Genomic DNA, 13,042 nt, shown 5'->3' with positions numbered 1-13,042 from the left:
ATGTTGGCAACCAAGCTGTCCCGTCCTCTCCTGAACCTCCCTGTAAAAACCCTGACTTTCAAGAATCCAGGGAACAAGTCCAGGTAAGTAACTCAGTAGAGAAGAAGAGCGAGATCTTGAGTAAAGCACACATCACTTGATTTCAGTGGGGCAGTTTATTTACAGTGTCAGAATTGCTGAGGGTGGGAGGGCCCTCCAGAGGTCATATGGTCAACCTCTTTGCTCAAGAAGAGCAAGGAGCTGCTTGCCCAGGACCACATCCAGGCTGCTTTTGAAAATCTCCAAGGATGGAGATCCTACAACCTTTCTGGGCATTCCTGAACATCAGGAAGTAGGCGTTGGTGCAGTGCAAGGAACCATCACATGTTCCTATAGCTGTAATAAAGAGATAATCATGTAAAATGGGAAAGTTGATGAGAATTTTAATGAGAAAGAAAGGTAGGTTGAATAACAAAACTGCCTTTTTTTCTTTTTTGGAACATAAATAGGCAGAAAATTATTTAATTCTAATTCCTAACTCTGAAAAAAAAAAACCAAAAACAAACAAAAGCAAATCTTTGTACCTGTCTGTGGTGAGAATCCTGCTAGTCCAAACCCAGCGCAAACTGAGTGCTTTCACTGGCTTTAGAACAGGGTTCCCATACAACAGTAAGCATGCCACTGATTGTGGAGTGGTCTGCTAAGCAAGAATTTACACCTTCAGTGTTGTTCTACTGCTGTTGATAATGGTATCACACTGTCAAGGTTGGCACTTGAAACAGCAAAAGATAGCTAATCTGTTAGAGATTTCCTGTGCTGATCGGCAGCAGACATCTGTTATATCATGTGACTGTAGATCAGCTTCCTTTCCACCTCGTTCAAAGCTTCTGCTCTGCTCTCTAGCCTTGTTTTCTGAAGATGCAGCTCAGAGGCCAGTATCTGCAGATTGCAGTTCAGTGTTGCATAGATCACCCTGGGAGTGCCTGTGATTTCTGAGAAGAGATAATTGTGAGTGATTAAGCAAATTCAGCCTCAAAGAGGAGCTCTGTTGGAGGATAGATGTTATCAGAGGAACCAGAGAACAGCTGAAATATCCAGAGGAAAGCAAGGTAGCAGGCCATGGCAGTGCTCAAAGCAAACCGTGAAAAAGCTGATAGAGCCCAGAGAGGTGGCTGGCAAGGTCAGCAGGCAGGGTTAGCCTGGCTTGTTCTCTAGACCCAGCTTTGCTGGATTATAGCAAGGCCTAAGATAAGATGTTACTGATAACAAGACTTTTCTGAACAGATTCTCCCCTGGAAGGCATTGTTGCTTTGCTCTGATCTGTGTTTTTGAACACACTGTATATTCCTCAGAGTCAAACATACTGTGCAGAGTAGCTTTAGATCTGCATGGCACATATTGTGCAAAAACATCTTTGTTTTAACAGCTGCTAAGAGGGATATGAGATCTAAGAGGATCTAATGGGCACATGCTGCAGAAGTGTCATAGATGACAATGGTGGAGCTGTGTGTAAAAAGAGTGAGATAATTCCAAGCAAATCAGCATTAGGATGGATATCAGAGACAATGCCACAGCAGCGTGCTTTCAGTAGACAAACGCATAACTTCCACTACCCCTGCTTTGTGCAACTCTAATGAGAGCACTGTTGCTGTTGAAAATGAAAGCACTGTACTGCCCATTTTGCAGGTGGAGGCAATTCTGTGCATTCAGACTAGGAGCTATTTTAGAATTCTCATTTATATCCATATATAGATCCAGCAGAGAGAAATAGCATCAGAGTCTCGGGAGAAACAAGTGTTTCCTACTGTAGGAAACAGACAGGCTTAGACTAAGGAGAACTGTAGGTAAGATTGTTTTCTCAGATGGCAGTCCACATTATGTATAAAGGCAACACAATATTCTTTTTCACATACATTTTCATATGTAGCACCAAGGTATGGACAGGATATTCCATACTTGATTGTTCTGTGTTGCTGTTTTTCTTTAACAGACCCATGCAAAAGTTTTGCTTCCCTCTCCTATCCTCATGTGGCAGCCGCTCTTATGCAAGTGAGGTTGATCAGGTGAGTATTATTGTAGTTTCCAAGATCTAGTTCTGCTGAGCTGAGGCTTTAAACTCTTTGGAGCCTGGTGACTAAATTCTTCTTTCCTATTTGCCAGAACTACTCTGAGCTAGACCTCTTCAACATACTCCACATTCTTTCCTAGCAGAGAGATTCCACTGACGCAACATGGTACATGCTACTAAGGATAGCAATAAACAATCAGACTGGTTTTTTTTTTTTTTTTTTTTTTTTCTATTTCTGGAACTTACTCAGCAGATGAAATCTTCCACCTTAGAGTGGAGGGAATTTGCATGACAAGTTCTTAATAAAGCACTCTTTCCAGAGTATGATTGTATAAAGTGATATAAATAAATTGGAGCGTCCTCACTCTCACTCTGGGGACTGATCCTCTTCTTTAATAGCTCTTTCCTTGGAGGCACTAACTTAACAGAAAAAAAGTTTTTCCTTTTGCGTGGCAAAAGTAACGTGGCACAGAACTCAGCTCTATAACAGCACCAGAGCATGCACATCTTGTCTGGGACAGAGTCTCAGAGGAATTCATGTATGGCCCTCATGTTGTCAGGCTTCTGGTGCAACTCTCATCAGTCCTCTAGTATCTTGGGAAAAGCCAAACTTCTAGTTTTAACAGCAATAAGCTGAAATGAGTTGCAAACAGTCATTACGTAATCCCACCCACAGCAGCACCTTGCTGTGTACACACCTGGTGTTGCTGAGATGGTGGATACATGATGCAGTTCTTAACACAGAACTTAACTGCTGCCTCTTCATGAGATGCAAAGTATTTGGAGAAGGAAAGAAATGTACTACTTATTTTTCAAGCCTGTATATTTCAACTATACAAGCCTTGTGATCCTACTTAGATTTTAAAATGCGAAGCTAGAGGGTTTATGTGTTGGAAGGAGAAAGATCAACAAGCAGTCAGTAATATTTACCTGTTGTCGTCTTCTTCAGTCAAACTATATTCCCCACACCCTGCAGGCTACAAGATAGAGAAGAGTGGATTCTTGCCTGCTCTGGAAACATAAGAACAGTTCCTACTGAAGCAAAAACATGTTTTGAAATGCGAAAATAAACCAGGCAGTTCCCAAAATGGATATGAACTGCCAGAGAATGCTGGTTTACTTGGTCTCTTTGCCTTGAAAGCCTGTTGCCAAAAGTGCTGGGAGGACAACGATCCTACCTCACTGGAGTGATTTTTTGTATGAAGCCTTAGTTTCTGTCTTCAGGAGGCACTGGGTGGCAGTAGCTGGCAATGAACATAGAAAATGTGCCTAGAACAGGTTGCTCCTGGCCAAGGACACTATTTGTTCAGTGCACACGAATGGCTGTTCTTGATTACTCAGTTCCAGCGCATTGTTTTGTTCTGTTTTGCAGATTGGCAGCAGAGCTGTGCTTATAACAGGCTGTGACTCTGGGTTTGGATTTGCCTTGGCCAAGCACCTACATGCTAAAGGCTTCATTATCTATGCTGGCTGCCTGCAAAAGGTAGGAAAACCAAACGCTTTATTCTTCATCTGTGGCATATGAACAGACACACAGTAAATCCTGTCTTTCATCTCAGCAACGTCTTGCCAAGGAGAGGGAGAGTTGTTGGTCACGCAAAAGAAAAGACAAACGTGCTTGAATTTCGTAGAGCATTACCTGGTCTAGACCATAACAAGAGCTCATCAGGGCTTGGAAATGGTCCTATTTGAATTAGGACATCCTGGTCTTTTTCAAGTACAATTGACTCAAACCCCAGATCTGAGTTTATAGGCCTATCTGTAAGCGATTTGAGGATCGGTTTAGTTTGATCCTTTGGAGCTGTACTCAGTTTATACATAATTATGCAGGGTTTGTTTTGATTAGTCACGACATCCAACAAACCACTAGTGTTTTTATAGTATGTGGTATGAGTATTTTCTTTTACATTCATGAGTACAACCATGCTGGAGTGCACACTGAAGTCACTATGAAAGCAATAGTTTTGGTAGTGCCAGGACTACATGAGGCAGAGCCAGGACACACATAGCTCAGCAATGCAGTCTTTGGTTTGCTCTTCAAGAGCAGTCCAAGTTACCTGGTCATGAAGAATGAGAGCAAGCTTTAGCTTCTCCTTCGGAGGTTTTCCTTTTTTTCAGCTGCACTGTCATCTCCCAGCAGAAACAAGCTTACTTTTCAGTATATCCTGGGGTGAATCAGTTATTTTGATCCTGATCTTTTTAGTTCACTTATCACTGTGAATGTCTTCTAAGTAGTTACATTAGTTAAAGAGACTTTATCAGCTGCTTTTATAGGTATTATCAATGTTCTTTCTGTTGTTAGTCTTGCTATTATCACAAAATTTTGCTTGGATTATTATTTTCTCCCAGTTTGAAAAAAGTGTTCAGGTTGCTCTTTCTCTTGTGGTCTTAGCTTTGAGTCTTTGAGTTTCTTAAGCTTTGGCTCCCTCTACGGGCTTCACAGAAGAACAGGATACCTGCTATAAACTACTGCTTTTCTAAAGACAGTGAGAAGAAAAAGAATAGAAGAGTTTTTTCACAGATTTTTTTTACCATGCTTTTTTAAACTAGAAATAAACACTGGAGAATACTGTAGACTTAAAAAAAAACAAAAACAAAAAAACAACACCATTCAGAACAATAGCCTGCCTATACACTGGCAGTAGCCAAAGATTTCAAAGCCACAGTCTTACTTCCTTATTTCACTTCCTCAGTCTGAGCTGCCAGAAAAACACAAACATACATTTAACTGTTGCTGAAGCCTCCCTTCTATTTTGGTGCCTTCAGTATGCATACTGCTGAATGATGGGTAATGCTATAGTGTGATGGAAAGTACAGCAATAGTCACAGAGTAGCACAATCCTAAGCTACAGCAAATCAGAACAAGCCCAAAAAGAACAACCTGGACACAGAAACAAAGGAAGAAAAACTACTTACCTTTAGAAAGCCTCCAGTAGGCAGGGATCTCCACTAAGGTGCCCCTGCCTCCGCTGCTAACCCTTAAATGAGGTCTGGGAAGGGGTGGATCCTGGCTCTACCCCTTCCAGTCACTCAGCTGCATTATGTGCACTTGAGCTCCCCTGGGTTGGCCCTGCCTTCCCACCAGTTGCTCAGTCACTGTTTTATGCCATGACTTAGCATTTCCACTACAGCATGTTAGTGGAAAATATTGGCCTCTGACAATTTCAGTATAAGCTGACATGAAGCAGGGTGCCAGAACTCTTCGATCAACATTTTTTTCCTCTCCAGGAATCAGCAAAAATCTGTACTGTATCCCTGTGTAACTGACTATTGATTTTTTAGCTGGATTCACATACCATGTTGCAAAGTCTGTGTGACCATGACAAGCTGGTAACAACGGCTGTCATCAGAAAAATGCTATAAATGGCACAGTCAGCAAATTGGTGTACTATGTGTCTTCAGGTAATATTCATTTTGGAAAAAAAAGCCAGGCTCTTAACCCTGCAGAACTGAACTCCAAGACACTGAGCTGATTTCTGTTTATGTCACAGGTTTCATTAGCAAAACCGTGAGCAGAACCACATGCTATAAAATCAGTGTTATTGTTGGTGGTGCTGATTTTAGGGGCAGAACAATGCTAGCATTTATTTTGGCTCTAGAGAGAAATAAAGGTGGAAATAAGAAGCATTGTGTTTTGCTGTAAACTGGATGTATTTGACCTTGCCGTGACTGAGAGGAAATGAGTATGAAACTTCAGTGTTATTTTCACATGACTACTTGTCAGAACACAGCTGCACATCAGAAACACACTCCAGCTCAGGCAATCATATCCCCAGGGTATGTACTTTCCTTGCAAATACAAAATATGTGCAGTGCTGACTCTTGTTAGGAGCATTTCCTAGAGTGAGCAGATCCTGAGCATCTGACTATACTTTTTACTGAAGGAAATCTGAGGGGTTTTTAAAGTCATGACTAAAGGCAGCCCAAGGGTGCATCTGTGCTAACAGTGCTATTTCACTAGTTTCACTATTTTCACTGACAAATGTTAGTTTAAGAGTTATATTGATTCTTCATTGCCAAAAGACAGTGGATTCAATGAACAATCACACTGCAGCTGTCTTGTTTTTCCTCTTTGGTTAATAGCTGGAGGAGCCAGCTGACACGAGATGAAGAAGGTATTTTTCCATCAATATCTGTTACCAGTGGACATGTGATGTTTGTCACTACTGTCAGGAGTGCTGTGGGATCTCTGCTTGCTTTGCATTGTGTGCTCAGGTCTGCTGGGGCTTGCAGAGGGTGCAGAGCCAGAGGTTATGTGATCAACCCAGCATGTGAGTTACTGAAGGGCTCAGAAGGAGTGCTCACAGCCACATGCCACTTCAAGGACGCAGTGATAAAGATCCAAGCTGGAGTTGTGGGCTCCAGAGTGTGACCATGGAAAGAGGAAGATGGCACAGCGATGCCAGAGCTGAGACCTCTTGCCATGGGGTCAGGGAACCTTGGGACTGATAGCAGAGATGCACTGGTCTCTTGGCATAGCGTGAGAAGGTCTTTCCACTGCTGCTTATGGGCCAAGGGGTCGAGTCCTGTGCCAGGAGGAGGAGGAGTCCTGTGCATGACACCATCACAGGATACCTGAGTGAAACACATCTATCTGCCCTTCCTGAAGAGCCAAGGGAATGACCCTGTCTGGGTTAGTGTCCAGAGTTCAGCACTCGAGTCAGCATCCCATCCCATCCCACCTAGGTGCATGTGGGTGGGAGGGAGGAAGGATGTTGGCTTGCTGAGACAGCTCTGTGAGGGAGGAAGAAGATGCTGTGAAGTTCCCAGTAAAGCCTCTGAGGCTGCTGTGGTTACGCAAGGAGAATTAAATGCTTAAGAACCAAGTTCACTGCTGCACATCTTTTGCCAGAATTTCTGACATGTTGAGCCATGTGCCTTTTCCACCTTATGCTCTCATGGTTTTCTTCTCTGGGAGGTGACTTCGTAGATATGGGACAGGGGGAAGAAGCACATTGGCCTTGCTGTTGTCCATTGTCTCTTAGCTATAGCTGCTGATTCTAAGGGGCTTGCATGCTTGCTGATTCCCTTTTGGCATTCCCACCTGTGCCTTTGGTATGCTTTTCAGTGCTTTGCCATGCACACTGACTTGAGCACCAAAGTAAGTTTGAGTGAGCAGCAAACAGCACGAAACTCTATTTTCAGTCACCGCAAAACCAAACATTAAACTATGCATGGAACTTTTAGTGGCTCAATTCCGTATGCAGTATGCTTCCGTATGAAGTGAGTGCAGTAAATGTCTTCTCTTAAAGAAAAGCACTAAACAGTATTAACTGTCTGCTTTGGAATAAGGGGGGGACGGAGAAGAATATGCAGGAGAGACCAGGCACTGAAGTTAATGAATTTCAGGGTACTGCGTGTGAGCATGGCAGATAAACACAGAAGCAAAGAGGAGCCAGGAGAAGGTGTGTTGAAAGATAATGTGGCACTGAGAGCAATCTATGGTCACCCTTGTGGCCTCATCTATACTTCTGCCTTGTAGAAGCTAAGGAGTGAAGAGCACTCTGATGCTTACCAACAATGCTAACAAAGTAAGCAAGGCTACCTAAAGGAATGAGAGCTCAGCTAGGGGAGCAATCATCAGATCGTTCTGTGGAACATGCTCTTCATGGCTAGGCTGTTAGTGGGGAGTAAAAGCTTCTAGTGAGGATGATTTTGAGGGACGTGGGGCATTTTTTATAGTAAAGACAGAGATGTTCCAAAAAGAATATCTGGATTTTCAGATCCAGCTAATCAATATCCTGTATAAAAGTACCCCAGCATGGCCAGCTAGCTACAGTCCAGTAGCTCATAATCATGAAAGCAATTCAGGAATAGTTAGGAACTCCTATTAATATTCTCTGTCTGTGTCCTTGTAGCACCATAGCAAAACTGGGCTGCAGGACCGCTGAAGTAGCACACCTAGGGCATGGCAACCCTGCTGCTTGCTCATGTGAAAGATATCTGAGGGGTTGGCTGCAGTTACATGGCTGGACTATGAGCAGATATATACGTGTAAGCTGGGGGGTCTATTGCTCTGAGATGAGGAAAAAAGGAGTGGGGATGGGAAGCAGGAGTGAGAAATAGCTTGTGGAGAGAAGAGAGTAAGGTGCTGGAGAAGACTCCTGGGGAATTACTGATAGGCAGGTTGGCCAGACGTTTGATGATTGTACTCTGTAGGAGTCCATTGGAGGCAGCAGATATGTCTCCAGGCAGCAGGAGCTGCATGTACAGATCAGCTGAAGGGAGAGGGCAGTAGACAGGCAGTCCTTCTTATGGGATTGTTGCTCCCAGAGCTGGCAGTGTGACTGAGAAACACATGCAATGTATGTGTGCAGCCTCTCACAGCTATTTTATACCACACCACTGCCACACTATTTGTTGTGCACCATATGCAGGCAAAAGTGGCAGTGGTACCATGTTCACATTGCTATGGTGGATCATAGCTTGATCTCAGGAACTTGTGCTGGGCAGGAGTTACGTTGCTGGGGCAGAATCAGCTCTGCCTTCTTCCCAGGGTCAAAGCAGTTGGTACCAGCTGACTCAATGGCAGAGCTAATGGCCAGATGGCTCAGGGAATGGTGTTCTTCTGCAGAAACATCCCTGTTCATCTCCTTTCTCTTTGAACTGCAGGTCTGTCCTGATAATACTGTCTGCCCTGCATACTCTCTTTTGCTTGACTTGGTGGTTGGTGTGTTTAGACCACATTCAAACCAGCTCTTTCTTCCCCTCTAGAGTAAGGGAGAAGGTGGCTCCAAGGAACTGGACAACATGAACAGTGACCGAATGAGAACTGTGCAGCTCAATGTCTGTGACAGCAAAGAGGTGGACCGAGCAGTGGAGCATGTGAATAGCAGCCTGGAGGACCCAGAGAAAGGTGCGTGCATTCAGTGGGCTGTAAGGTCGTATGCAGATAGGTGACAAGAGCTCCCTCAGCTGGGCTCTGAGAGCATTTTCAGGGCATGCTTCAGGAGCTGCTATCCTGCTATATATATCCTGCTATATTCAGGAGCTGCAGTTGGAGGGCAAAAAGCTTTGAGGAGCCGCAGTTTGGAGCAAATGAATCAGAATGCAGCTTCCCCCTTGCACCATCCAGAAAACAAAACAAAACAAAAAACACTCTGCTTTTTCTCAACCAGCTCCTACAGGGGGCATTAGCAGAAATTGCGGTGCTCTTTCAGGACCCTGGGATTAGTGCTTTATTCTTGTGACTTGAGATTTCTTGTGACTCCCTTTCTGGCATAAATCCTGGCCAATGTTCAAAAATTAGTGAAGGAAGTAAGAGGCTATTCAAAGGATTTCTCATGAAGCTGGCTATTGTTAATGCTGTTGTAGATGTTACCATAAATGTCAAGGTTCAAGGGGTAGCTGTACCTGTCTTTCACTCTGATGAGCAAATTTTGCTCCAGTAGGTGAAAATCCCAGTTGCTCGTGCATTCCTGAAACCATTCCACCCTTTGTCAAGCTACATTTTCCTCAGTATTTTCTGTCTGATCCTGATTGTGGTTTTATTTGCTCAGAAGACCTAAGTCTCACTCTGGTCTCTTTTCTGTCTGGCTTCATCACTACAGGTCATAAGTGCTCTGTTAAATGGTTCAATAATCTGTTAGCAAGGCTTTTCCCAAGCTGATCTCATTTGTCTCAGAGAGGAGAAGATTTATGTTTGATCTGTCTTCTAGGGCTCTGGGGGCTGGTTAACAATGCTGGCATCTCCACGTTTGGGGAGGTAGAGTTCACCAGCATGGACACCTACATGGAAGTAGCTGAAGTGAACCTGTGGGGGACCGTGCGAACCACCAAGGCTTTCCTCCCACTCATCCGGAGGTCAAAGGGTGAGTGATCTCCTCCTGACTGGCATTCTGTGAAATGGAGCTCTCCTTTGCCCCATGTCTTGCTGGACACCTGGGCTCTATGTGGCCCAGGGAGCATTTCTTCCATCATGGGAATGTAGCCATCTTTGTAGTCAAACCTCTTTTCAGTGCAACTCAGCACAGAGCACTGACAGTGCGTGATGTGCAGCCCCTGATTAGGCTGCAGCATCCACAGTCTCCTAGCACTCTCCGCTACCAAAATGCGTGGTTTCTAGTGAGGAGAGGGTGCCCAGCTCTATTTCTGAAGCCACAATTCAGCTGTCATTGTAGGGAAAGAAGCATTGGACTTACAACTTCCCAGTTGTGGTACAGGAGCTATCACTTTTGATAGTATAAGGCGCCATTGGGCTCCTGAATATTGTGCCTTAGCCTTGCAAATAACCAAGCTTAGTCTTGGTGACAGAGGTTTGCTCTGATGCTGCTTCGTCTTGTCTGAGCTCAATCCTGATTGCTGCTGAGCAATCCTATTTCCCACTATGCAAGTTCTGTCCAGCCTCTTCTGTGTTCCCCATAGCTCTGTACTTTCTGCATCACCATGTGCCTGTGCTCGCATGTAAAGGGAGCACCCCACTTATTTTCCTGCCTGAAGGCTGCTGTATGTGACAGCAGTGCTCAGACACAGCTCAGACAGCAGCAGGTCTGTCAGGCAGCTCTTAGAGATACGCAGAGTGAACTGGATGCACTTTCATGAATCCGGTGGGTGGTGTATGTCAGGGATCTGGTCTACACTTGTCAGCTCAGCTGTGCTTTCCCTGGCCCCTGCCTAGGTCGTGTAGTGAACATCAGTAGCATGATGGGCCGGATGGGCAGTCCTGCACGGTCACCATACTGCATCACCAAGTTTGGTGTGGAAGCCTTCTCTGACTGCCTGCGGTACGAAATGCAGCCCCAGGGGGTGATGGTCAGCATCGTGGAGCCTGGCAACTTCATCGCTGCCACCAACCTGTACAGCCCCGAGCGGATCAAAGCCATAGCCGATAAAATGTGGGACGAGCTCCCGGAAATCGTGCGCAAAGACTACGGCAGGAAGTACTTTGATGAGCAGGTCAGCAAGATGGAGACGTACTGCAACAGCGGCTCGACGGACACCTCACCTGTCATCGAAAGCGTTGCCCACGCGCTCACCTCCACGGCCCCCTACACACGCTACCACCCCATGGATTACTACTGGTGGCTGCGCATGCAGATCATGACCCACATGCCTGCAGCCATTTCAGATCGGCTCTATGTCTATTGAGGCCTGACACTCTCAGGCTGTCCCGGGGGGAGCATTTTGTTTTAAGGAGAGCATTGTACACAATTCCCATTTTTTAAATTTTTCTAACCTCATTTCAGAGTACTGTAGCTCTAAAGGGTTCATTTAAACATCTGACATAACCTAAAGGGCAATAACTTGCAAGGGATGCTTCGTAGGCAGGAATGTATTATGTTTGCAGGGACGTTGTTTCTTTGCTATTTATTTCATGTGATCTTTTTATTTTCACCTCAAATGCCGAGATAAAATCATTATTTAAATTGCAATTGCTCTGAAATGGTATCAAAATAATTTCTTCTGTTGATCCTCCACAATCTTCAGAATTCCTGCTTAAGATGCAGCCTTCACACCGTATAGCGGGGGCACTCCATGCTGTAGTGGCAAACCACTGCCTCCTGATGACTGTGTCCAACAGGCTTTTTCAGGCCTGGTCACAGTAGCCCAAAGCAAAGCAGAGGCTTCTTTAATTTGGGGATCAGAACTCAAAACACAGTGTTGCAACCAAGCAACTGACCATATCCCTTTTTCTCTTAGAATTATACCAGTAATTACTAGAGAAAGGAACCAGACTGCTTTTTTTGCGTACTTTCTTGCAAAGGAAGGAGTTCAGTGATCGAGGGACTCAGTCTGGCAGGCCTCTCCCACAGAAGTTTCTTAATCATATGAGCATTCCCATGAGCATGAGAAGCTTTAGTGGCAGGACTGCAGTCATCAGGATTGGCCCATTGTATCATTTCTCTTCAACAGTAGTTGAACATCAGCTGCAGACTTCATTTGGAGTAGAGTTTCACTCCACCTCCTGTAATCTGAGAGGGTCACCGTTGATCAGAGGGAAGCAAAGAGGGTTACAGTAGATCAGTGAATGCCATTTTTGCCAGAGACCTCAGTGTGTTACAGCAAAGTGTTTGTGCAGCACCTTGCACAGAAGGGCCTTAACCCTCTTCAGGGCCTGTAGGCACCATCGCAGTGCAAGTGCTGGTCATAAGAACTTCCATTGAAGGATTTACCAAGCCTAAGTACCTCTAACAGGATATAAATCTAACAAAACGTCCATAACATGAGAAAAGTAACTTTTAGAGCAGTTTCATTTCCGTGATGGTTATGTTTACATATCTGTGAAACATTTGTTTTGTACTGAAAGGATAGGAGAAAGAAAGCCACAAAAGAGCCTTTCGTGGGGAAGTGTGGAAAGAGTTAATTTGTTTAAGCTCAAAAGGCAAAAAACAAAAGAATTGTAATAACTGTTGGTTAGCAAGATGAAGAGAAGGGATCTCGTGCTCTAGTGACATATCATGACATGATTGAACTCCTTTGGCTTAATAAATGTGTACATGGATGGTAACAGAATTCCGAGGCTCCCTCTCTGTTCTTTGGTATTTAAAGTGAGAAGCTTATATACTTCAGTTCTTTTGTTTGTTTAACTGGGACATCTGTTGTTACACGTGCACAATTCATTCAGAGGCTTATTTGCAGCCTGGAGTCTTCTGTCCACATTTGTGCAAGGCTTCAGTACAAGTACCAGACATCTCCTCCTGCTTCTCATGACAAATATGTCTAACCCCTGGACTCCTTATGTTAACAGCTGTTAAGCCTGTGTCTGTATCGGGCTCCCATGGATTACAAAGGATTATTATGGATTATTCCCACGGAGTGGGAAGAGACACTGAGCTGTGAAGAGGGGAGGAGGGGGACAACAATGATTCAGCAGGGCAGCGTGCAGCAGGACCCTGGCAAACCTAAAATGAAACCTCGGGTGTGACGAGCCAGCTTCCAGACCTTCGTGATCCCGAGTCCTGAAATGACGTGGCTGTGGTAGCTGCATCTGGTGCTATAGGGAGGAGCATTGCCACATTTTCCAATACGTGGCCTTCTCTCTGGGACAGAATGTAA

At 44.6% G+C, this 13,042-nt stretch overlaps 1 protein-coding gene across 1 annotated transcript; it reads left to right on the top strand.

The window, feature by feature from the left end:
- On the top strand, positions 1 to 11,134 carry BDH1 (3-hydroxybutyrate dehydrogenase 1; the record flags this gene model as incomplete). The annotated part of the gene is made up of 6 exons (XM_079540100.1): positions 1 to 83; positions 1,970 to 2,042; positions 3,420 to 3,530; positions 8,762 to 8,903; positions 9,706 to 9,858; positions 10,665 to 11,134. 6 exons carry the CDS (start codon positions 1 to 3, stop codon positions 11,132 to 11,134), a joined length of 1,032 nt encoding a protein of 343 aa, XP_079396226.1.
- Between the last annotated feature and the right edge of the window lie 1,908 nt (positions 11,135 to 13,042).

The sequence above is a fragment of the Tetrao urogallus genome (genome assembly GCF_951394365.1).
Source record: "Tetrao urogallus genome assembly, chromosome: 9".
Taxonomy (NCBI): domain Eukaryota; kingdom Metazoa; phylum Chordata; class Aves; order Galliformes; family Phasianidae; genus Tetrao; species Tetrao urogallus.
The sequence above is the reverse complement of the archived record's forward strand: the minus strand, read 5'-3'. Positions and strand labels throughout refer to the sequence as shown.